Source organism: Pleurodeles waltl, chromosome 10 (assembly GCF_031143425.1).
Source record: "Pleurodeles waltl isolate 20211129_DDA chromosome 10, aPleWal1.hap1.20221129, whole genome shotgun sequence".
NCBI lineage: Eukaryota > Metazoa > Chordata > Amphibia > Caudata > Salamandridae > Pleurodeles > Pleurodeles waltl.
The window spans coordinates 7,689,319-7,715,371 of record NC_090449.1 but is presented as its reverse complement, the minus strand read 5'-3'; the positions used below and the strand labels follow the sequence as shown (position 1 = coordinate 7,715,371).

Here is a 26,053-nt window from a genome sequence, read left to right as displayed (position 1 = left end):
GTTCCCTCAGAGGGCAGAACTTCTTCCTGAGAAGAGAGGTTCCCTTTCTTTTGCTGTGTTGCAGTTGGTTTCCCAACTGACTTTCCTGTTCTCTTGGTAGGCTGGGCCATTCTTCCAGACTCCAGCTCTACTTGTTCACCCTGTGCCTTGCATTGTGCTCTTGTTTTCACACACACCAGTTCAGGGATGCCCAGCATTGCTGCATGGGTTTTTAGTTCTACCTCAGCCCATGCTGAGGACTCCAGGTCATTTCCAAGCAGACAGTCCACTGGGATATTTGAGGAGACCACCACCTGTTTCAGGCCATTGACCCCTCCCCATTCTAAAGTAACCATTGCCATGGGATGTACTTTTCTCTGATTGTCAGCGTTGGTGACTGTGTAAGTTTTTCCAGTCAGGTATTGGCCAGGGGAAACCAGTTTCTCTGTCACCATGGTGACACTGGCACCTGTATCCCTCAGGCCCTCTATTCTAGTCCCATTAATTAAGAGTTGCTGTCTGTATTTTTGCATGTTAGGCGGCCAGACAGCTAGTGTGGCTAAATCCACCCCACCCTCAGAAACTAGAATAGCTTCAGTGTGGACCCTGATTTGCTCTGGGCACACTGTTGATCCCACTTGGAGACTAGCCATACCAGTGTTACCTGGATGGGAGTTTGGAGTGGAACCTTTCTTGGGACAGGCCTTGTCTCCAGTTTGGTGTCCATGCTGCTTACAGCTATGACACCAGGCCTTTTTGGGATCAAAGTTTTTACCCTTGTACCCATTGTTTTGTGAAGAGGCTCTGGGCCCACCCTCCTGTGCAGGTTTTTGGGGGCCTGTAGAAGACTCTTTACTATTTTTAGTTTTGGTTGTCTCATCACCCTTCCCCTGGGGAGTCTTTGTGACCCCTTTCTTTTGGTCACCCCCTGTTGAAGTCTTGGACACCCTTGTCTTGACCCAATGGTCCGCCTTCTTTCCCAATTCTTGGGGAGAAATTGGTCCTAGGTCTACCAGATGCTGATGCAGTTTATCATTGAAACAATTACTCAATAGGTGTTCTTTCACAAATAAATTGTACAGCCCATCATAATTACTTACACCACTGCCTTGAATCCAACCATCTAGTGTTTTCACTGAGTAGTCAACAAAGTCAACCCAGGTCTGGCTCGAGGATTTTTGAGCCCCCCTGAACCTAATCCTGTACTCCTCAGTGGAGAATCCAAAGCCCTCAATCAGGGTACCCTTCATGAGGTCATAAGATTCTGCATCTTTTCCAGAGAGTGTGAGGAGTCTATCCCTACACTTTCCAGTGAACATTTCCCACAGGAGAGCACCCCAGTGAGATCTGTTCACTTTTCTGGTTACACAAGCCCTCTCAAAAGCTGTGAACCATTTGGTGATGTCATCACCATCTTCAAATTTTGTCACAATCCCTTTGGGGATTTTTAACATGTCAGGAGAATCTCTGACCCTATTTATATTGCTGCCACCATTGATGGGTCCTAGGCCCATCTCTTGTCTTTCCCTTTCTATGGCTAGGAGCTGTCTCTCTAAAGCCAATCTTTTGGCCATCCTGGCTAACAGGAGGTCATCTTCACTGAGAGCATCCTCAGTGATTTCAGAAATGTGGGACCCTCCTGTGAGGGACTCACTATTTCTGACTAACACAGTTGGAGACAGGACTTGAGGGGTCCTGTTCTCCCTATTTAGGACTGGAGGAGGGACATTGGCCTCCAAGTCACTAATTTCTTCCTCTGTGAGGTCATCATCAGAGGGGTTGGCTTTTTCAAACTCTGCCAACAGCTCCTGGAGCTGAATTTTGGTAGGTCTGGAGCCAATGGTTATTTTTTTGATATTACAGAGAGACCTTAGCTCCCTCATCTTAAGATGGAGGTAAGGGGTGGTGTCGAGTTCCACCACCTGCATCTCTGTATCAGACATTATTCTGCTAAGAGTTGGAATACTTTTTAAAGAATCTAAAACTGTTTCTAGAATCTAATTTCAAACTTTTAACAAACTTTTAAACTCTAAAAGACAATGCTAAACAGGGACTTAACACAGAAGGCCCTAGCAGGACTTTTAAGAATTTTGAAAAATTTCAAATTGCAAAAATGAATTTCTAATGACAATTTTGGAATTTGTCGTGTGATCAGGTATTGGCTGAGTAGTCCAGCAAATGCAAAGTCTTGTACCCCACCGCTGATCCACCAATGTAGGAAGTTGGCTCTGTATGCACTATTTCAAAGTAAGGAATAGTATGCACAGAGTCCAAGGGTTCCCCTTAGAGGTAAGATAGTGGCAAAAAGAGATAATACTAATGCTCTATTTTGTGGTAGTGTGGTCGAGCAGTAGGCTTATCCAAGGAGTAGTGTTAAGCATTTGTTGTACATACACACAGACAATAAATGAGGTACACACACTCAGAGACAAATCCAGCCAATAGGTTTTTATATAGAAAAATATATTTTCTTAGTTTATTTTAAGAACCACAGGTTCAAATTCTACATGTAATATCTCATTCGAAAGGTATTGCAGGTAAGTACTTTAGGAACTTCAAATCATCAAAATTGCATGTATACTTTTCAAGTTATTCACAAATAGCTGTTTTAAAAGTGGACACTTAGTGCAATTTTCACAGTTCCTGGGGGAGGTAAGTTTTTGTTAGTTTTACCAGGTAAGTAAGACACTTACAGGGTTCAGTTCTTGGTCCAAGGTAGCCCACCGTTGGGGGTTCAGAGCAACCCCAAAGTCACCACACCAGCAGCTCAGGGCCGGTCAGGTGCAGAGTTCAAAGTGGTGCCCAAAACGCATAGGCTATAATGGAGAGAAGGGGGGTGCTCCGGTTCCGGTCTGCTTGCAGGTAAGTACCCGCGTCTTCGGAGGGCAGACCAGGGGGGTTTTGTAGGGCACCGAGGGGGACACAAGCCCACACAGAAATTTCACCCTCAGCAGCGCGGGGGCGGCCGGGTGCAGTGTAGAAACAAGCGTCGGGTTCGCAATGTTAGTCTATGAGAGATCTCGGGATCTCTTCAGCGCTGCAGGCAGGCAAGGGGGGGATTCCTCGGGGAAACCTCCACTTGGGCAAGGGAGAGGGACTCCTGGGGGTCACTTCTCCAGTGAAAGTCCGGTCCTTCAGGTCCTGGGGGCTGCGGGTGCAGGGTCTCTCCCAGGCGTCGGGACTTTAGGTTCAAAGAGTCGCGGTCAGGGGAAGCCTCGGGATTCCCTCTGCAGGCGGCGCTGTGGGGGCTCAGGGGGGACAGGTTTTGGTACTCACAGTATCAGAGTAGTCCTGGGGTCCCTCCTGAGGTGTCGGATCTCCACCAGCCGAGTCGGGGTCGCCGGGTGCAGTGTTGCAAGTCTCACGCTTCTTGCGGGGAGCTTGCAGGGATCTTTAAAGCTGCTGGAAACAAAGTTGCAGCTTTTCTTGGAGCAGGTCCGCTGTCCTCGGGAGTTTCTTGTCTTTTCGAAGCAGGGGCAGTCCTCAGAGGATGTCGAGGTCGCTGGTCCCTTTGGAAGGCGTCGCTGGAGCAGGATCTTTGGAAGGCAGGAGACAGGCCGGTGAGTTTCTGGAGCCAAGGCAGTTGTCGTCTTCTGGTCTTCCTCTGCAGGGGTTTTCAGCTAGGCAGTCCTTCTTCTTGTAGTTGCAGGAATCTAATTTTCTAGGGTTCAGGGTAGCCCTTAAATACTAAATTTAAGGGCGTGTTTAGGTCTGGGGGGTTAGTAGCCAATGGCTACTAGCCCTGAGGGTGGGTACACCCTCTTTGTGCCTCCTCCCAAGGGGAGGGGGTCACAATCCTAACCCTATTGGGGGAATCCTCCATCTGCAAGATGGAGGATTTCTAAAAGTTAGAGTCACCTCAGCTCAGGACACCTTAGGGGCTGTCTTGACTGGCCAGTGACTCCTCCTTGTTTTTCTCATTATTTTCTCCGGCCTTGCCGCCAAAAGTGGGGCCTGGCCGGAGGGGGCGGGCAACTCCACTAGCTGGAGTGTCCTGCTGGGTTGGCACAAAGGAGGTGAGCCTTTGAGGCTCACCGCCAGGTGTGACAATTCCTGCCTGGGAGAGGTGTTAGCATCTCCACCCAGTGCAGGCTTTGTTACTGGCCTCAGAGTGACAAAGGCACTCTCCCCATGGGGCCAGCAACATGTCTCGGTTTGTGGCAGGCTGCTAAAACTAGTCAGCCTACACAGATAGTCGGTTAAGTTTCAGGGGGCACCTCTAAGGTGCCCTCTGTGGTGTATTTTACAATAAAATGTACACTGGCATCAGTGTGCATTTATTGTGCTGAGAAGTTTGATACCAAACTTCCCAGTTTTCAGTGTAGCCATTATGGTGCTGTGGAGTTCGTGTTTGACAAACTCCCAGACCATATACTCTTATGGCTACCCTGCACTTACAATGTCTAAGGTTTTGTTTAGACACTGTAGGGGTACCATGCTCATGCACTGGTACCCTCACCTATGGTATAGTGCACCCTGCCTTAGGGCTGTAAGGCCTGCTAGAGGGGTGTCTTACCTATGCTGCATAGGCAGTGAGAGGCTGGCATGGCACCCTGAGGGGAGTGCCATGTCGACTTACTCGTTTTGTCCTCACTAGCACACACAAGCTGGCAAGCAGTGTGTCTGTGCTGAGTGAGAGGTCTCCAGGGTGGCATAAGACATGCTGCAGCCCTTAGAGACCTTCCTTGGCATCAGGGCCCTTGGTACTAGAAGTACCAGTTACAAGGGACTTATCTGGATGCCAGGGTCTGCCAATTGTGGATACAAAAGTACAGGTTAGGGAAAGAACACTGGTGCTGGGGCCTGGTTAGCAGGCCTCAGCACACTTTCAATTGTAAACATAGCATCAGCAAAGGCAAAAAGTCAGGGGGCAACCATGCCAAGGAGGCATTTCCTTACAATAACTATTTATTGCTTTTCAAAAACCTCATACAGGAAATCCAATTTCAAAACAAGGAATTGCTAGATGGATAGTTAAATGCATTCAAACCTGCTATATTAAAGCAAAGAGAGAGCTGCCTATTACACCAAAGGCACACTCAACCAGAAAGAAAGGTGCTACCATGGCCTTTCTAGGAAATATTCCAATGAACGAAATATGTAAGGCAGCAACATGGTCTATGCCTCATACATTTACCAAGCACTACTGTGTGGATGTGTTAACTGCACAACAGGCCACAGTAGGTCAAGCTGTACTAAGAACATTATTTCAAACAACTTCAACTCCTACAGGCTGAACCACCGCTTTTGGGGAGATAACTGCTTACTAGTCTATGCACAGCATGTGTATCTGCAGCTACACATGCCATCGAACGGAAAATGTCACTTACCCAGTGTACATCTGTTCGTGGCATTAGTCGCTGCAGATTCACATGCGCCCACCCGGCAGCCTGTAGCCGTTTAGAAGTAGATCTTGAACATTTGTACATTTGTAAATATATTACTTTAAGCTTCATTATGTACATACGTATTCACTCCATTGCATGGGCACTATTACTAGCATACACAACTCCTACCTCACCCTCTGCGGGGAAAACAATCTAAGATGGAGTCGACGCCCATGCGCAATGGAGTCGAAATGGGAGGAGTCCCTCGGTCTCGTGACTCGAAAAGACTTCTTCGAAGAAAAACAACTTGTAACACTCCGAGCCCAACACCAGATGGCGGTCTGTGCACAGCATGTGAATCTGCAGCGACTAATGCCACGAACAGATGTACACTGGGTAAGTGACATTTTCCATATATATATATATATATATATATATATATATATAACACTTTAACCGGCTACATCCACCAAACGAGGCTGGTGCAGACCCAGTTTTTTTTTTATATTAAGACATTTACATTATGGGTACCCCAAAATTGGCTCGGCATTACCCCTAAATTGTTTTTCTGTATTGAATCTTCAGTTATGTGACATTGATAATGGAATATGATTTGAATTTTTCCACATTTAATTGATATAACATGGGTGATATGGTCTTATTTTTCTTTTATATATAGTATTAAGTGCAATTAATTTTGTGATTGTATGTCTTTATTTGGGATACATGATACGATTCAGCAGTATAGGGATCAATGCTACTAACATCATTCCAGTAATATACTGGACACTTTAATAATTTATTATTTTTTGTGAGTTTTTTATTTTAATTTATTTCATTTACTTTGCCCCTTATGGCATATTTGGAATTATCCTGTATAAGATAGTATTTTCTTCATGTCTATGAACAAGGGGTATATAAGTTTAGGTGGGAAAATGTGCAGGATTTTCAATTTGGCCATGATGAAGACACTTCTGTGATGAAACGCGTTGCCATCTTAGGAGTATATACTTTTTCTTTTTGTATTAGATTGCTTTTTTTTTTTGTCTGCTTTTTAATGAAGTGGCAGAAATATGTATAGCTTTATTAACGTACTGTGGGACTCCCACTTTGTCGGAAAAAGGCTCCCTGTTGCAGTTAGCAGCACGTTTTGCCTGATACTGATGCTGACTTGACAGAGAAGTGTGCTGGGACCCTGCTAACCAGGCCCCAGCACCATTATTCTTTCCCTAAACTGTACCTTTGCTTCCACAATTGGCACAGCCCTGGCACACAGATAATTCCCTTGTAACTGGTCCCTCTGGTACCAAGGGCCCTGATGCCAGGGGCGGTCTCTAAGGGCTGCAGCATGTCCCAAGGGTGGCATAAGACCCCTCACTCAGCACATGCACACTGCCTCACAGCTTGTGTGTGCTGGTGGGGATAAAATTACTAAGTCGACATGGCACTCCCCTCAGGGTGCCATGCCAACCTCACACTGCCTATGCAGTATAGATAAGTCACCCCTCTAGCAGGCCTTACAGCCCTAAGGCAGGGTGCACTATACCATAGGTGAGGGCAAATGTGCATGAGCCCTATGCCCCTACAGTGTCTAAGCAAAACCTTAGACATTGTAAGTGCAGGGTAGCCATAAGAGTATATGGGCTGGGAGTTTGCCAAACACGAACTCCACAGTTCCATAATGGCTACACTGAATACTGGGAAGTTTGGTATCAAAGTTCTCAGCACAATAAATGCAGCCTCAGAGGACTGCCCTGAACCTAAGGACCAAGAAACTCCAGGGAGAAGCGGCTCTGCTCAGTAAACAGCAACAATATTGCAACTTTGAAAGACCTCACTCTTCCTGCCAGAAGTGTGAGACTTCACCTTCTGCACCCGACGCCCCCAGCTTGAGATCCAGAGAACAAACACCACAGGGAGGACTCCCTGGTGACTGCGACGTTGTGTGTAGCCCAAGACGACTCCCTTTGACCCCCACAGCGACGCCTGCAGAGAGAATCCAGAGGCTCCCTTTGACGTGACTTCCTGTAACAAGGAATCCGACGCCTGGACCAAGCACTGCACCGCAGCCCCCAGGACCAGAAGGAACTGAACCTCAGTGCAAGAGTGACCACCAGGCGACCCTCTGCCTAGCCCAGTTGGTCGCTGGCCCGAGTTGCCAACCTGTGCCCTGCCTGCACTGCCAGGGTGATCCCCAGGTCCCTCTATTGATTCCTATTCAAAACCCGATGCCTGCTTTGCACACTGCACCCGGCCGCCCCTGGGCCGCTGAGGGTGTGTTTTGTGTGCCTAACTTGCTTGTATTCAAAGTTCCTAAAGTATCTAAGTGAAGTTCCTTACATTTAAAGTGTTTACTGTAAATCTTGAACCTGTGGTTATTAAAATAAACTAAGAAAATATATTTTTCAATATAAAAACCTATTGGCCTGGAGTAAGTCTTTGAGTGTGTGTTCCTCATTTATTGCCTGTGTGTGTGTACAACAAATGCTTAACACTACCCTCTGATAAGCCTACTGCTCAACCACACTACCACAAAAATACAGCATTAGTATTATCTCTTTTTGCCACTCTTACCTCTAAGGGGAACCCTTGGTCTCTGTGAACACTATCTCTCACTTTGACATAGTATATACAGAGCCAACTTCCTACACACACTTCGACAGGGACTATTCAAGCATGTGAATCTATGAAAGATGCCAATACTGGAGAACTACAGGTACAGGTAAGTAACTAATTCATTTCTACTCTAACTGTGCAATGTTTGGTTTTAATTTTAAATCTGTATAGAAAAATGCAGTGTGGTCTGTCAAAGACTTATGGAGGTGTCTACCTCTTCAGAAGTGTGTGATGTATGTGTGTGTCCTGTGATCTGGTCTACACTAATTATTTCAGAGTACCTATGATGTAGACCTGGGATTATAAGTAATATTGCCTTCCAGATAAGTCTCAGCCCGTGGAGCTAGTCCATTGTTAATGCAGGTTTGAGATATTTTTAAATATAGGGCAACCTGCCCTGAAACTCTTCATCTGTCATCTTTGTATACATCTGGTAGGCTTAGAATGCATAAAAGGCATAGCCGATTTTCAGTGCTAATGAGTTTTTTATTTTTTCTTCAGTCCCAACATGGCAAACACTGTTAATGCAGCACTGAAGCCCCTTGAGACACTCTCGCGCATTGTGAACCAGCCAAGTAGCCTTTTCGGAAATAAAGGTGCATCAAATAAAAACAAGACTGATCAGGATGCCCAGGGTGCGGTCAGAGATACCAACAGCAGCCAGCCCGATTCAGGTGTAGTATCTGCAGTTCTGCAATTTTGTACAGTTGTTCACTTGGCCTAATTCATTCTCCATTGAAGGGGACACACACATTGCCTGTCCGAACAGACATTTTCATCTGTTCCGGAGTAACTTGATTTATTTAATTCTACAGTTGATTGGTTGGCTACGGAGTATGCTGCGGATCACACTTGTGAGAATGAATTTGCATCAAGTGTGCTAGTTGATTCGAAGATATGAAGATACTTGGCGTAACCAAATTCCATTATATTTTTTGTACATCTCTCAAACATTTATCCGTATTTAGTTCTTCATATTTGACAATCAGCTATTTTTGACATAGTTAAGTAATTTAATTATTTTGGTCGGTGGAAATATTAAACTGCTGCTTGTAGATTTCCTCTGTAGCCAAACAAGTGGGACACAGCACCACCTCCAGTGTGAAGTGGATTGATAACTATTCTTAGCATTTTGTGATGAATACTCCTATAGCAAATTCTTCACCTTTAGCATATCGGGCGCCAGACTGGATCTGGACGATTTTTCTACATATCCTCAGCGTGCTAATATGTGACGTTAGGCAGCTTCATATTGTCACTGCTCCACACTGGAAGAGATGTCTGGAGCGGGGGGGCCCGCATCTGCCCTTGGTGCCAGTATCAGGTGCAACTCTGACCCTACAGCAGATTCCACATCCGGTGGCAGGATCCACACTGCTTCCTGCAACTTCGATATGGACTCTGCCGTAAAACAATGATGAGCCTATAGTTTTGTCCAACTCCGAACTGACTACATCCCTACCGCAAATGAAGCCAGTTGAGAGCTCAGTTCCTATGTGTTGGCTTGCATTCATTCTGACTCAGACAAGACAATGCCCTTGCCCACAAACAGTCTGCCAATAATTCTCAGCTCTTTGGCTCAGATTCTGGTCAGATCTAACCTGCTTTGTGCCATGTTGGTGGGAATGAGTCTACCCCACAATACAAATTCTGTATGGACATACAAGAGGCCAGTGCAGTGGATACTACTCTTGATAAGGTCCTGGTGTCTCAGGCACCTTCTACAGAAGAATCTATGTCCTTCATCATGGTAATTAGAAGGGTGGCTGAAATTCTACATTTGCAAGAAATGTCTATCAAAGGAAATACTACATCCTCCTAGAGGTCTGTAGGAAAATGGCTCCCTGTCGCAGTTACCCCCCACTTTTTGCCTGATACTGATGCAGACTTGACTGAGAAGTGTGCTGGGACCCTGCTAACCAGGCCCCAGCACCAGTGTTCTTTCACTAAAAATGTACTATTTGTAAGGAAATACCTCCTTGGCATGGTTACCCCTTAACGTTTTCCCTTTGCTGATGCTAACTTTTGATTGAAAGTGTGCTGGGACCCCATTAACCAGGCCCCAGCACCAGTGTTTTCCCTAATCTGTACCTTTGTCTCCACCATTGACACAACCCTGGCACTCAGGTAAGTCCCTTGTAACTGGTACCACTGCTACCAAGGGCCCTGATGCCAGGGAAGGTCTCTAAGGGCTGCAGCATGTCTTATGCCATCCTAGGGACCCCTCCCTCAGCACATGCACACTGCCTCACAGCTTGTGTGTGCTGGTGGGGAGAAAGACTAAGTCGATGGCACTCCCCTCAGGGTGCCATACCAATCTCACACTGCCTGTGGCATAGGTAATTCACCCCTCTAGCAGGCCGTACAGCCCTAGTGCAGGGTGCACTATACCACAGATGAGGGCATATGTGCATGAGCACTATGCCCCTTCAGTGTCTAAGCAAAACCTTGGACATTGTAAGTGCAGGGTAGCCATAAGAGTATATGGTCTGGGAGTTTGTCAAACACGAACTCCACAGCTCCATAATGGCTACACTGAAATCTGGGAAGTTTGGTGTAAAGAAAAGGCTCCCTGTTGCAGTTACCCCCCACTTTTTGCCTGATACTGATGCTGACTTGAGAAGTGTGCTGGGACCCTGCTAACCAGGCCCCAGAACCAGTGTTCTTTCACCTAAAATGTACCATTGTCTCCACAATTGGCACAACCCTGGCACCCAGGTAAGTCCCTTGTAACTGGTACCAAGGGCCCTGATGCCAGGGAAGGTCTCTAAGGGCTGCAGCATGTCTTATGCCACCCTAGGGACCCTCACTCAGCACAGACACACTGCTTGCCAGCTTGTGTGTGTTGGTGGGGAGAAAATGACTAAGTCGACATGGCACTCCCCTCAGGGTGCCATGCCAACCTCACACTGCCTGTGGCATAGGTAAGTCACCCGTCTAGCAGGCCATACATCCCTAAGGCAGAGTGCACTATACCACAGGTGAGGGCATAGGTGCATGAGCACTATGCCCCTACAGTGTCTAAGCAAAACCTTAGACATTGTAAGTGCAGGGTAGCCATAAGAGTATATGGTCTGGGAGTCTGTCAAAAACGAACTCTACAGCTCCATAATGGCTACACTGAATACTGGGAAGTTTGGTACCAAACTTCTCAGAATAATAAACCCACACTGATGCCAGTGTTGGATTTATTAAAAAATGCACACAGAGGGCATCTTAGAGATACCCCCTGTATTTTACCCAATTGTTCAGTGCAGGACTGACTGGTCTGTGCCAGCCTGCTGCTGAGAGACGAGTTTCTGACCCCATGTGGTGAGGGCCTTTGTGCTCTCTGAGGACAGAAACAAAAGCCTGCTCTGGGTGGAGATGCTTCACACCTCCCCCCTGCAGGAACTGTAACACCTAGCAGTGAGCCTCAAAGGCTCAGGCTTCGTGTTACAATGCCCCAGGGCACTCCAGCTAGTGGAGATGCCCGCCCCCTGGACACAGCCCCCACTTTTGGCGGCAAGTCCAGGAGAGATAATGAGAGAAACAAGGAGTCGTCACTGGCCAGTCAGGGCAGCCCCTAAGGTGTCCTGAGCTGAGGTCACTCTGACTTTTAGAAATCCTCCATCTTGTAGAAGGAGGATTCCCCCAATAGGATTAGGGATGTGCCCCCCTCCCCTCAGGGAGGAGGCACAAAGGGTGTAGCCACCCTCAGGGCTAGTAGCCATTGGCTACTGCCCTCCCAGACCTAAACACACCCCTAAATTCAGTATTTAGGGGCTCCCCAGAACCTAGGAAATCCGATTACTGCAACCTAAGAAGAGGACTGCTGAACTGAAAAATCTTCAGAGAAGACTGAGACACCAACTGCTTTGGCCCCAGCTCTACCGGCCTGACTCCCCACTTCTAAAGACATTGCTCCAGCGACGCGTTCCCAGGGTCCAGCAACCTCTGAAGCCTCAGAGGACTACCCTGCATCTAGAAGGACCAAGAACTCCAGAGGACAGCGGCTCTGTTCCCCAAAGACTGCAACTTTGCAACAAAGAAGCAACTTTGAAACAACACATGTTTCCTGCCGGAAGCGTGAGACTTTGCACTCTGCACCCGACACCCCTGGCTCGACTTGTGGAGAATAAACACCACAGGGAGGACTCCCCGGCGACTACGAGACCGTGAGTAGCCAGAGTTGACCCCCCCCCCCGAGCCCCCACAGCGACGCCTGCAGAGGGAATCCCGAGGCTCCCCCTGACCGCGACTGCCTGCTTCAAAGACCTGACACCTGGTAAAGACTCTGCATCCACAGCCCCCAGGACCTGAAGGATCCGACCTCCAGTGCAGGAGCGACCCCCAGGTGGCCCTCTCCCTTGCCCAGGTGGTGGCTACCCCGAGGAGACCCCCCCCCCCCCCCCCCCCCCCCCCCCCTTGCCTGCCTGCTTCGTTGAGAGACCGCTGGGTCTCCCATTGAACTCTATTGCAAACCCGACGCCTGTTTGCACTCTGTACCCGGCCGCCCCGTGCCGCTGAGGGTGTACTTTTTGTGCTGACTTGTCCCCCCCCCCCCCCCCCCCCCCCCCCCCCCCCCATGCCCTACAAACCCCCCTGGTCAGCCCTCCGAAGACACGGGTACTTACCTGCTGGCAGACTGGAACCGGGGCACCCCCTTTTCCATTGAAGCCTATGCGTTTTAGGCACCACTCTGCACCTGACCGGCCCTGAGCTGCTGGTGTGGTAACTTTGGGGTTGCTATGAACCCCCATCTGTGGGCTACCTTGGACCCAACTTTGAACCCTTTAGGTGGTTTACATACCTGCAAAACTAACCAATGCTTACCTCCCCCAGGAACTATTGAAATTTGCACTGTCTAGTTTTAAAATAGCTTCTTGCCAATTTTTGCCAAAACTGTACATGCTATTTTGCTGATTCAAAGTTCCTATGATATCTAAGTGAAGTACTTTTCATTTAAAGTATTGATTGTAAATCTTGAACCTGTGGTTCTTAAAATAAACTAAGAAAATATTTTTCTATATAAAAACCTATTGGCCTGGAATTGTCTGAGTGTGTGTTCCTCATTTATTGCCTGTGTGTGTGTACAACAAATACTTAACACTACCCTCTGATAAGCCTACTGCTCGACCACACTACCACAAAATAGAGCATAAGAATTCTCTCTTTTTGCCACTATCTTAACTCTAAGGGGAACCCTTGGACTCTCTGCATGCACAATTTCTTACTTTGAAATAGTGCATACAGAGACAACTTCCTACATTGGTTGATCAGCGGTGGGGTACAAGACTTTGCATTTGCTGGACTACTCAGCCAATACCTGATCACACAACTAAATTCCAAAAATTGTCATTAGAAACGGATTTTTGAAATTTGAGCTATTTTTCTAAATTTTTACAAGTCTTGCTAGGGCCTTGTGTTAGTCCTTGTTAGCATTTCTTTTAGTGTTTAAAAGTTTTGTAAAAGTTTGAATTACGTTCTAGAGATAGTTTTAGATTCCAAAAAAGTATTCCAACTTTAAGAAACATAATGTCTGCTGCAGAAGAGATAGTGATGGAACTCAACCTCGCCCCTTACCTGCATCTTAGGATGTCAGTTAAGGTCTCTCCGCAAAATCAAAGATAAAAACTGGTTCAAACCCTACCAAAGTACAGCTCCAGGAGCTTTTGGCAGACTTTGCTAAAAACAACCCCTCTGATGATGGCCTCACAGAGGGGGACACTAGTGAGTTGACGAACTCCCACCTCCAGTCCTAGATAGGGAGACCAGGGTTTCTCCAACCCTGACTCCAAATGTGATAGAGATGCTGCTTCTCTCACAGGAGAGTCCAGCAACTCTGGAAGCATTGAGGAAAGCCTCAATGAAGATGACCTCCTTCTAGCCAGGTTGGCCAAAAGATTGGCTTTGGAAAGACAGATCCTAGCCATAGAAAGGGAAAGAAAGATCATAGCCATAGAAAGGGAAAAACAAGAGATGGGCTTAGGTCCCATCAATGGTGGCAGCAACATAAATAGGGTCAGAGATTCTCCTGACATGTTGAAAATCCCCAAAGGGATTGTAACTAAATATGAAGAGGGTGATGACATCACCAAATGGTTCACGGCTTTTGAGAGGGCTTGTGCAACCAGAAAAGTGAACAGATCTCACTGGGGTGCTCTCCTTCGGGACATTTTTACTGGAAAGTGTAGGGATAGACTTCCTCACTCTCTTTGGAAAAGATGCAGAATCCTGTGACCTCATGAAGGCTACCCTGATTGAGGGCTTTGGATTCTCAACTGAGGAGTACAGGATTAGGTTCAGGGGGCTCAAAAATCCTCGAGCCAGACCTGGGTTGATTTTGTTGACTTCTCAGTCAAAACACTGGATGGTTGGATTCATGGCAGTGGTGTAAATGATTATGATGGGCTGTACAATTTATTTGTGAAAAAATACCTGTTAAGTAATTGTTTCTATGATAAACTGCATCAGCATCTGGTAGACCTAGGACCAATTTCTCCCCAAGAATTGAGAAAGAAGGCTGACCATTGGGTCAAGACTAGGGTGACCAAGACTTCCACAGGGGGTGACCAAAAGAAAGGGGTCACAAAGCCTCCCCAGGGGAAGAGTGTTGAGACATCCAAGGGTAAAAGTCAAGAGTCTTCTACAGGGCCCCAAAAACCTGCTCAGGAGGGAGGGTCCAAAGCCTCTTCACAATCGAATTTTGGGTACAAGGGTAAAAACTTTGATCCCAAGAAGGCCTGGTGTCGTAGCTGTAATCAGCAGGGACACCAAACTGGAGACAAGGCCTATCCCAAGAAAGGTTCCACTTCTAACTCCCATCCAGCTAACACTGGAATGACCAGTCTTCAAGTGGGATCAACAGTGTGCCCAGAGCAAATCAGGGTTCACACTGAAGCTACATTAGTCTCTGAGGGTGGGGTGGATTTAGCCACACTGGCTGCCTGGCCCCCTAACATGCAAAAATACAGGTAGCAACTCTTAATTAATGGGACAAGTGTAGAAGGCCTGAGGGATACAGGTGCCAGTGTCACCATGGTGAGAGAAAAACTGGTTTCCTCTGGTCAATACCTGGCTGGACAAACTTATCCAGTCACCAACGCTGACAATCAAACTAAAGTACATCCCATGGCTATGGTAACTTTATAGTGGGGAGGGGTCAATGGCCTGAAACAGGTGGTGGTCTCCTCAAATATCCCTGTAGACTGTTTTCTTGGAAATGACCTGGAGTCCTCAGCATGGGCTGAGGTAGAACTCAAAACCCATGCATCCATGCTGGGTATCCCTGAACTGGTGTGTGTCAAGACAAGGGCATAGTGCAAAGCTCAGGGTGAAAAAGTGGTGTTGGAGCCTGGAAAAATGGCCCAACCGTCCAAGAGAAAAGGAAAGAAGACTGGGGAACCAGCATCATCACAACAACAGAAATAGAACCTCTCTTCCCAGGAAGAAGTTATGCCCTCTGAGGGAACTGAGCCCATGGAGTTGGAACCTTATCAGGTTGAGCTCCTAGGCCCAGTGGGACCCACAGGGGAACAGTTGTGTAAGGGGCAAGAAACATGTCCCTCTCTTGAAGGCCTTGGGCAGCAAGCTGCTGAAGAGACCAAAGGAAAATCACTGGAACACATAGTCTATTGGGAAGATGGACTTCTCTACACTGAGGCAAGAGATCCCAAACCTGGCGCCGCTAGGAGAGTGGTCGTGCCTCAGGAGTTTAGGGAGTTCATTCTGACCTTAGCTCATGATATTCCACTTGCTGGGCATTTGGGACAAACCAAAACTTGGGAAAGGTTAGTTAACCATTTCTATTGGCCAAACATGTCCCAGAAGGTAAAGGAGTTTTGTGTTTCCTGTGCCACCTCTCAGCCCAGTGGTAAGAAAGGTGGACACCCAAAGGCCCCCCTCATTCCGCTTCCAGTGGTGGGGTCCCCTTTGAAAGAGTGGATGTGGACATAGTGGGTCCACTTGAACCTCCCACAGCATCAGGGAACCAGTATATCCTAGTGGTAGTGGATCATGCCACTAGGTACCCTGAAGCAATTCCCCTTAGGTCCACTACTGCCCCTGCAGTAGCGAAAGCACTCATTGGTATCTTTACCAGAGTGGGATTGCCTAAGGAGGTGGTGTCTGACAGGGGTACCAATTTCATGTCAGCATACCTGAAGCATATGTGGAATGAGTGTGGGGTGACTTACAAATTCACCACACCACACCATACCATCCACAAACCAATGGTCTTGTAGAAAGATTTAACAAGACATTGAAAGGCATGATCATGGGGCTCCCTGAAAAACTCAAAAGGAGATGGAATGTCCTCTTGCCATGTCTGCTTTTCGCCTACAGAGAGGTGCCTCCGAAGGGAGTTGGGTTTTTCCCCTTTGAACTTCTGTTTGGCCATCCTGTCATGGGACCACTAGTTCTTGTAAAAGAAGGCTAGGAGAGACCTCTTTATGATCCTAAACAAAATATAGTGGACTATGTACTAGGCCTACGTTCCAGGATGGCAGAGTACATGGAAAAGGCAAGTAAAAACCTTGAGGCCAGCCAACAACTCCAGAAGATGTGGTATGACCAAAAGGCTGCTATGGTTGAGTTTCAGCCAGGGCAGAAAGTCTGGGTTCTGGAGCCTGTGGCTCCCAGGGCACTTCAGGACAGATGGAGTTGCCCTTATCCAGTGCTAGAAAGAAAGAGTCAGGACACCTACGTGGTGGGCCTAAGCACTAGCAGCACCCCCAAAAGGGTGAACCACCTCAAACTTTCATGACAGGGCAGATGTGAATCTGTTGATGGTAACAGATGAGGACCAGGAAGCTGAGAGTGAACCTCTCCCTGATCTCCTCTCCACAGACTGTAAAGATGGCTCAGTAGATGGAGTGATCTATTCAGACACCCTCTCTGGCCAACAGCAATCTGACTGTAGGAATTTCCTGAAACAGTTTGCTGAGCTCTTTTCCCTAACCCCTGGTCAGACACACCTGTGTACCCATGATGTGTGACACAGGAGACAGCATGCCTGTCAAACAAAATTTTCAGACAGTTTGACCAGGTTAAGGAAAGCATCAAGGTGGAAGTCGACAAGATACTGGAATTGGGAGTCATTGAGCACTCTGACAGCCCCTGGGCTAGCCCAGTGGTCTTAGTCCCCAAACCTCACACAAAGGATGGAAAGAGAGAGATTAAGTTTTGTGTGGACTACAGAGGACTTAATTCTGTCACCAAGACAGATGCCCATCCCATTCCAAGGGCAGATGAATTGATTGACAAACTAGGTGCTGCCAGATACTTAAGTACCTTTGACTTGACAGCAGGGTACTGGCAAATCAAAATGGCACCAGGAGCAAAAGAAAATACAGCATTTTCCACACCTGATGGGCACGATCAGTTTACTGTTATGCCCTTTGGTTTGGAGTCCTTTAGTGCAGCTTATCTTGACGATATTGCTGTTTTTAGCTCCAGCTGGCAGGATCACCTGGTCCACCTGAAGAAGTTTTTGAAGGCCCTGCAAGCAGCAGGCCTCTCTATCAAAGCATCCAAATGCCAGATAGGGCAGGGAACTGTGCTTTACTTGGGACACCTTGTAGGGGGAGGCCAAGTTCAGCCACTCCAACCCAAGATCCAGACTATTCTGGACTGGGTAGCTCCAAAAACCCAGACTCGAGTCAGGGAATTCCTTGGCTTGACTGGGTACTACAGGAGGTTTGTGAAGGGATATGGATCAATAGTGACACCCCTCACAGAAAGTACCTCCAAGAAAATGCCCAAGAAGGTAAACTGGACTGCAGAATGCCAACAGGCCTTTGACACCCTGAAACAAGCTATGTGCACAGCACCAGTTCTAAAAGCTCCAGATTACTCCAAGCAGTTCATTGTGCAGACTGATGCCTCTGAACATGGGATAGGGGCAGTTTTGTCCCAGACAAATGATGATGGCCTTGACCAGCCTGTTGCTTTCATTGGCAGGAGGTTACTCCCCAGGGAGCAGCGTTGGAGTGCCATTGAGAGGAAGGCCTTTGCTGTGGTTTGGTCCCTGAAGAAGCTGAGACCATACCTCTTTGGTACTCACTTTGTAGTTCAAACTGACCACAGACCTCTCAGATGGCTAATGTAAATGAAAGATGAAAATCCAAAACTGTTGAGGTGTTCCATCTCCCTACAGGGAATGGACCTTATAGTGGAACACAGACCTGGGACTGCCCATGCCAATGCAGATGGCCTTTCCAGGTTCTTCCACTTAGAAAATGAAGACTCTCTTGGGAAAGGTTAGTCTCATCTTCTTTCGTTTGGTTGGGGTGGGGGGGGGGGGGGGTGTTGTGTAAGGAAATGCCTCCTTGGCATGGTTACACCCTGACTGTTTGCCTTTGCTGATTCCAAGTTATGATTTGAAAGTGTGCTGAGGCCTGCTAACCAGGCCCCAGCACCAGTGTTCTTTCCCTAAAACTGTACCTTTGTTTCCACAATTTGCACACCCTGGCATCCAGGTAAGTCCCTTGTAACTGGTACCCCCGGTACCAAGGGCCCTGATGCCAGGAAAGGTCTCTAAGGGCTGCAGCATGTCTTATGCCACCCTGGGGTCCCCTCACTCAGCACAGACACACTGCTTGCCAGCTTGTGTGTGCTGGTGGGGAGAAAATGACTAGGTCGACATGGCACTCCCCTCAGAGTGCCTTGCCAACCTCACACTGCCTATGGCATAGATAGGTCACCCCTCTAGCAGGCCTTACAGCCCTAAGGCAGGGTGCACTGTACCATAGGTGAGGGCATAGGTGCATGAGCACTATGCACCTACAGTGTCTAAGCAAAACCTTAGACATTGTAAGTGCAGGGTAGCCATAAGAGTATATGGTCTGTCAAACACGAACTCCACAGCACCATAATGGCTACACTGAAAACTGGGAAGTGTGGTATCAAACTTCTCAGCACAATAAATGCACTTCTGATGGATACAACTACCTGTGGATTCCTCACCTCATGAATACTCCCATGGCGCCAGCATTCTACGGAAATCTTCTTACTAGTCTCTGCACGTCGACGAGGACGTCACTGTCTTGCACGCGACGCCGTCTGACGTCATACAGGCAATAAGAGGTCCTCGACGACGTGCGGACGTCAGTTCCCTTTTTTCCGTGCATTCGAAACGGTTATCTTCGGGGGAGCAACTGTTACTCTTGCGGTTACAGTGTATATCTTGCTGCGTACTCTTTCTCTGTGGAAATAATGTCGCAGAGAAAGTCTGGATTTAAGCCTTGTCGTGAGTGTGGAGGCAAGATGTCGGTGACGGATCCTCATTCCGATTGCCTTTGGTGTTTGAGCTCCGACCACGACGTCTCGACTTGTGATTCATGTCAGCACATGAATCCGAAGGCCCTTAAAGAACGTGAGGCGAAGCTGTTTATGGCCAAGTCAAAGGAGAAGCATCACAAGAAGTCTTCTCCAAAACATCGGCGTCATCGAGACTCCCGGCGCCGTAGAGAATCTCGGCGTCATTCAAGGGAGGCTCGTTCCAGGTCTCCGGATCGGCGCCGAAAGACATGGGAGGTCAGCCCCACGGTGACGCCGCATCCTTCGACGCCGTTGCCCTCTCCGGCGTCACCAACTTCGCCTGGACAGGCGTCGGTGATTGAGGTATTGGAGCCTCAAGTGTTTTCTCCGGCGCAGACGCCGAGGCCGGAGTCGGGGTCGCCTCCGAGACAGGCACCCCAGTATCCGGCTTTTCCCACCCCTGGAGCCGATAGTTCCGCATTCTTGAATGCGATGTATGCCATCTTCCAACAGATGGCTCCAGGGGGTGCTCCGGCTGGGCCTTTGGCCTTTTCTTTGGGTGATCCTGCGCCTCTTCGGCCGGCACCCTTTATGCCCTTTCTCCAGTTTGGGAACGTGGGCTCGGCGCCAGTGTCGGCGCCGGTGGCCGCTCCGGTGGCTTCGGAGGGATTGGCCCCAGGGATTTCCATCCCGTCGACGTCGAGATTTCGGCCTGTGACTCCGGTGGGTCCATCTGTTTCAGCTGCTCTTCAGTCGGCGCCGAAGTTACCCGTGGCGCCGGATGCGGCGTCGGTGGCTTCGGAAGATCGGCGCCGATCTCCGACTTCGGCGGAGGCATTGTCGACTCCGCGGATTGAGCAACGACTGCATTCAAGGAGGCGTGCTCTCCGGGTACTAGAAGAGCAGGAGTACCAACGAGCCCTAGAGGAAGGAGAGCTAGAGGACTCGGGTGAAGGGCTGCGTGGACTGGAGTCGGCCAGTGGGCTGGACACTTCCCCTGAGTGGGACCTTTCGTCCCCGGGGGAATATACTGAGGAAGCTGCTTCCTTTCATACAGTGGTACGGAAGGCAGCTAGTTTTTTGGACCTGCCTTTGCCGGTGGTGGAGGCAAAACAAAACCTTTTGACGGAGGTGTTGCATCCGGCCTCAGCCGCGGCGGAGCCTCTGTTACCTTTTAATGACGCTCTGCTGGATCCGGTTTTAGAGGTGTGGAAGAGGCCGGCATCTTCCCCAGCAGTTCACAGAGCCGTGGCCAGGAGGTATCGGACGGCTCCAACTGATCCTGGTTTCCTATCTAGGCACCCTACGCCGGAGAGCTTGGTAGTGCAGGCCTCCTGTTCGTCCAAGTCAGCGCCTGGTTCTTTCCCGACGGTGCCTGGGGACAGAGACTCAAAAAAGCTAGAGGCGCAGTCGAAGAAGATTTTTTCGTCCTGCAGTCTGGCGTTAAAGGCCACTAATGCGACCTGTATCCTGGGGAGGTATATTCATGCTCTGATGGATGACATCTCCTCTTCGTTTACAGAGCTTCCCCAGGGTCTTTTGGATCTTGTCTCTGATGCCCAGGCTGCTGCGACCCAAATTATCCAGACGGGACTGGATACCACCGACTCGGTAGCCAGAGCAATGGGCACAACTGTGGTGGAAAGGAGACAGGCCTGGCTCCGTAACTCGGGCTTTTCGGCAGATGTACAGTCCACATTGTTGGATCTCCCGTTTGATGGGGACAAACTGTTTGGGGCTAAGGCTGATTCGGCCTTGGAACGTTTTAAGGAGAGCAGGGCCACGGCTAAGTCGTTGGGACTCCAAGCTCCTTCTTCCACGGCCTCTTCCAGATTCTTCAGGAGGTTTCGTGGATTTGGGCGTGGCTCTTCCTCCTCTTCCTTTCGGGGAAGATATCAGCAACCTGCCTCTTCCCACCCCTATAGATCTTTTAGGGGGAGGGGTAGGGTCCGCACCAGGGGAGCCTCTCAGCAGCACTCTGCCTCTTCCTCATCCTCTGGCGGGGTGCAGCAGGGGAAGCAGCCTTAGGCTTCCACCATTTCCCACTCACTCCTCTCCTGTAGGGGGAAGATTACATCATTTTCTCACCAAATGGGAGACTGTTACGTCGGACACTTGGGTTCTCAGTGTTGTGGGAAAAGGCTACACCCTTCCCTTTCTGGAGTTTCCGCCCCTCATCCCGCCCCGCCCTTCGTATTGTTCACAAGAACACCTCCTGTTGCTAGAACAGGAGGTAGAAGTCCTCCTTTTAAAGGGCGCGGTGGAGTTGGTCCCGGAGCAGGAAAGGGGTCAAGGAGTTTACTCAAGGTATTTCCTGATTCCCAAGAAGGATGGTCGTTTGAGACCAATTCTGGACCTGAGGATCTTGAATTGGTTCCTCAAGCAGGAAAAGTTCAAGATGCTGACCCTAGCACAGGTGCTTTTGGCGTTGAACATGGAAGACTGGATGGTGTCTGTCGACTTGCAGGATGCTTACTTTCATATCCCGATACTCAAGTCACACAGGAAGTGTAGGAAGTTGGCTCTGTATGTGCTATTTCAAAGTAAGGAATAGCATGCACAGAGTCCAAGGGTTCCCCTTAGAGGTAAAATAGTGGTAAAAATAGATAATACTAATGCTCTATTTTGTGGTAGTGTGGTCGAGCAGTAGGCTTATCCAAGGAGTAGTGTTAAGCATTTGTTGTACATACACATAGACAATAAATGAGGTACACACACTCAGAGACAAGTCCAGCCAATAGGTTTTTGTATAGAAAAATATCTTTTCTTAGTTTATTTTAAGAACCACAGGTTCAAATTCTACATGTAATATCTCATTCGAAAGGTATTGCAGGTAAGTACTTTAGGAACTTCAAATCATCAAAATTGCATGTATACTTTTCAAGCTATTCACAAATAGCTGTTTTAAAAGTGGACACTTAGTGCAATTTTCACAGTTCCTAGGGGAGGTAAGTTTTTGTTAGGTTAACCAGGTAAGTAAGACACTTACAGGGCTTAGTTCTTGGTCCAAGGTAGCCCACCGTTGGGGGTTCAGAGCAACCCCAAAGTCACCACACCAGCAGCCCAGGGCCGGTCAGGTGCAGAGTTCAAAGTGGTGCCCAAAACGCATAGGCTAGAATGGAGAGAAGGGGGTGCCCCGGTTCCGGTCTGCTTGCAGGTAAGTACCCGCGTCTTCGGAGGGCAGACCAGGGGGGTTTTGTAGGGCACCGGGGGGGACACAAGTCCACACAGGAATTTCACCCTCAGCAGCGCGGGGGCGGCCGGGTGCAGTGTAGAAACAAGCGTCGGGTTTGTAATGGAAGTCAATGGGAGATCTTGGGATCTCTTCAGCGCTGCAGGCAGGCAAGGGGGGGATTCCTCGGGGAAACCTCCACTTGGGTAAGGGAGAGGGACTCCTGGGGGTCACTTCTCCCGTGAAAGTCCGGTCCTTCAGGTCCTGGGGGCTGCGGGTGCAGGGTCTCTCCCAGGTGTCGGGACTTGGGACTCAAAGAGTCGCGGTCAGGGGAAGCCTCGGGATTCCCTCTGCAGGCGGTGCTGTGGGGGCTCAGGGGGGACAGGTTTTTGTACTCACAGTCTTAGAGTAGTCCTGGGGTCCCTCCTGAGGTGTTGGATCGCCACCAGCCGAGTCGGGGTCGCCGGGTGCAGTGTTGCAAGTCTCACGCCTTTTGCGGGGAGCTTGCAGGGTTCTTTAAAGCTGCTGGAAACAAAGTTGCAGCTTTTCTTGGAGCAGGTCCGCTGTCCTCGGGAGTTTCTTGTCTTTTCGAAGCAGGGGCAGTCCTCAGAGGATGTCGAGGTCGCTGGTCCCTTTGGAAGGCGTCGCTGGAGCAGGATCTTTGGAAGGCAGGAGACAGGCCGGTGAGTTTCTGGAGCCAAGGCAGTTGTCGTCTTCTGGTCTTCCTCTGCAGGGGTTTTTCAGCTAGGCAGTCCTTCTTCTTGTAGTTGCAGGAATCTCATTTTCTAGGGTTCAGGGTAGCCCTTAAATACTAAATTTAAGGGCGTGTTTAGGTCTGGGGGGTTAGTAGCCAATGGCTACTAGCCCTGAGGGTGGGTACACCCTCTTTGTGCCTCCTCCCAAGGGGAGGGGGTCACAATCCTAACCCTATTGGGGGAATCCTCCATCTGCAAGATGGAGGATTTCTAAAAGTCAGAGTCACCTCAGCTCAGGACACCTTAGGGGCTGTCCTGACTGGCCAGTGACTCCTCCTTGTTTTTCTCATTATCTTCTCCGGCCTTGCCGCCAAAAGTGGGGCCTGGCCGGAGGGGGCGGGCAACTCCACTAGCTGGAGTGTCCTGCTGGGTTGGCACAAAGGAGGTGAGCCTTTGAGGCTCACCGCCAGGTGTGACAATTCCTGCCTGGGGGAGGTGTTAGCATCTCCACCCAGTGCAGGCTTTGTTACTGGCCTCAGAGTGACAAAGGCACTCTCCCCATGGGGCCAGCAACATGTCTCGGTTTGTGGCAGGCTGCTAAAACTAGTCAGCCTACACAGATAGTCGGTTAAGTTTCAGGGGGCACCTCTAAGGTGCCCTCTGGGGTGTATTTTATAATAAAAGGTACACTGGCATCAGTGTGCATTTATTGTGCTGAGAAGTTTGATACCAAACTTCCCAGTTTTCAGTGTAGCCATTATGGTGCTGTGGAGTTCGTGTTTGACAGACTCCCAGACCATATACTCTTATGGCTACCCTGCACTTACAATGTCTAAGGTTTTGTTTAGACACTGTAGGGGTACCATGCTCATGCACTGGTACCCTCACCTATGGTATAGTGCACCCTGCCTTAGGGCTGTAAGGCCTGCTAGAGGGGTGGCTTACCTATACTGCATAGGCAGTGAGAGGCTGGCATGGCACCCTGAGGGGAGTGCCATGTCGACTTACTCGTTTTGTCCTCACTAGCACACACAAGCTGGCAAGCAGTGTGTCTGTGCTGAGTGAGAGGTCTCCAGGGTGGCATAAGACATGTTGCAGCCCTCAGAGACCTTCCTTGGCATCAGGGCCCTTGGTACTAGAAGTACCAGTTACAAGGGACTTATCTGGATGCCAGGGTCTGCCAATTGTGGATACAAAAGTACAGGTTAGGGAAAGAACACTGGTGCTGGGGCCTGGTTAGCAGGCCTCAGCACACTTTCAATTGTAAACATAGCATCAGCAAAGGCAAAAAAGTCAGGGGGCAACCATGCCAAGGAGGCATTTCCTTACAGGAAGTATCTCCGGTTTGTGGTGGGATCGCAACACTACCAGTTTGCGGTCCTTCCGTTTGGTCTTACTTCAGCAACTCGAGTCTTCACGAAGGTGATGTCGGTGGTTGCGGCAGAGCTCAGAAGGAAGGGGATAGCAGTATTCCCTTACTTGGACGATTGGTTGATCAAAGCCAAGTCCCCGGAGCTTGTGTTGCGTCATCTGCAGTCAACAACCCAGTTGTTGTTCGTCCTGGGCTTTTCGGTGAACGAGCCCAAATCTCACCTGGAGCCCTCTCAGCGCCTCCTGTTCATAGGGGCAGTACTGGATACAACATTGGGTCGGGCCTTTCCTCCGCCTCAGCGGATTCAAGATATTCAGGATTTGGTTCCAATGTTTCGAAATGGAGCGGTAGTTCCAGTCCTCAAGGTCCTTCGTCTGCTCGGTCTTTTTGCCTCCTGCATTCTGTTGGTCACGCATGCTCGCTGGCACATGAGGGCTCTTCAGTGGTGCCTCCGAAGGCAGTGGTCTCAACACAGAGGGGATCTAGAGGGTACTGTCAAGATCTCCAGAGATGCTGCTGTGGATTTGAAGTGGTGGATTGCAAGCAACAATCTTTCACAAGGAAAGCCGTTCCAGCAGTCGCCACCAGTGGCCACAGTCATAACGGATGCTTCCACTGTAGGGTGGGGAGCTCATCTGGGGGATCTGGAGATCAAAGGTCTTTGGTCTCCAGAGGAACAGATTTTTCACATCAATCTGTTAGAGTTACGGGCTGTACGTCTGGCTCTCAAGGCCTTCCTCCCTTCCCTTCGTGGTCAGTCGGTACAGGTCCTAACGGACAATACTACCACGATGTGGTACATAAACAAGCAGGGAGGAGTGGGGTCGTACCTTCTCTGCAGAGAAGCTCTTCGACTATGGTCCTGGGCAAAGGACCATCGGATTTGCTTGATAGCAAACCATCTGGCCGGAGTCTTGAACGTGCGTGCGGACAGTCTCAGTCGCCACTTCTCGGCAGACCATGAGTGGCGTCTCCATCCAGATCAAGTCCGTTTAATCTTCCAGAAGTGGGGGTTTCCTCGGGTAGATCTGTTCGCCACTCGAGAGAACGCGCATTGTCCGTTGTTCTGCAGCCTTCAGTATCCGATGCAGGAAGCGTTGGGGGACGCGTTTCAAATGACCTGGTGCGGCCAGTTGCTTTACGCGTTTCCTCCCATACCCTTGATTCCTCGAGTATTGAGGAAGATTCGCCAAGACCGGGCTCTAGTAATCTTAATAGCTCCGGATTGGCCAAGGAGGGTGTGGTACTCCGACCTTCTCCAACTCTCAACGTGCCCGCCGCTCCGTCTCCCTTTCAGGGCAGACCTCCTCTCACAGTCGCAGGGGCAGGTTCTACACCCCAACCTCCAGAGTCTGCACCTACATGCCTGGAGATTGAACGGGGCAACCTAAGTTCCTTCTCTCTCCCGCCTGAGGTAGTGGATGTTATATTAGCGGCCAGGCGACACTCCACTAAATCTATCTACGCTAATAGGTGGTCTAAATTTGTTGCGTGGTGTGGAGAGAGGCAGATTGATCCTTTACATGCTCATCTATCGGACGTTTTGTCTTTTGCTCTATCTCTGGCGCAGAAAGGTTGTGCAGTGGCTACCATTAAAGGTTATTTATCGGCCTTGTCAGCCTTCATATGTCTTCCAGACCAACCATCTTTA

At 49.1% G+C, this 26,053-nt stretch overlaps 1 protein-coding gene across 10 annotated transcripts in view; it reads left to right on the top strand.

Moving 5' to 3' along the window:
- HUWE1 (HECT, UBA and WWE domain containing E3 ubiquitin protein ligase 1) overlaps positions 1-26,053 on the top strand; it is a 1,403,674-nt gene that overhangs the window by 791,784 nt on the left and 585,837 nt on the right. For all 10 annotated transcript variants that reach the window (XM_069209338.1, XM_069209335.1, XM_069209339.1 and 7 more), the window contains one exon: positions 8,424-8,596. In XM_069209338.1, coding sequence (XP_069065439.1) covers positions 8,424-8,596 — 173 coding nt within the window. The remainder of the gene's footprint in view (positions 1-8,423; positions 8,597-26,053) is intronic.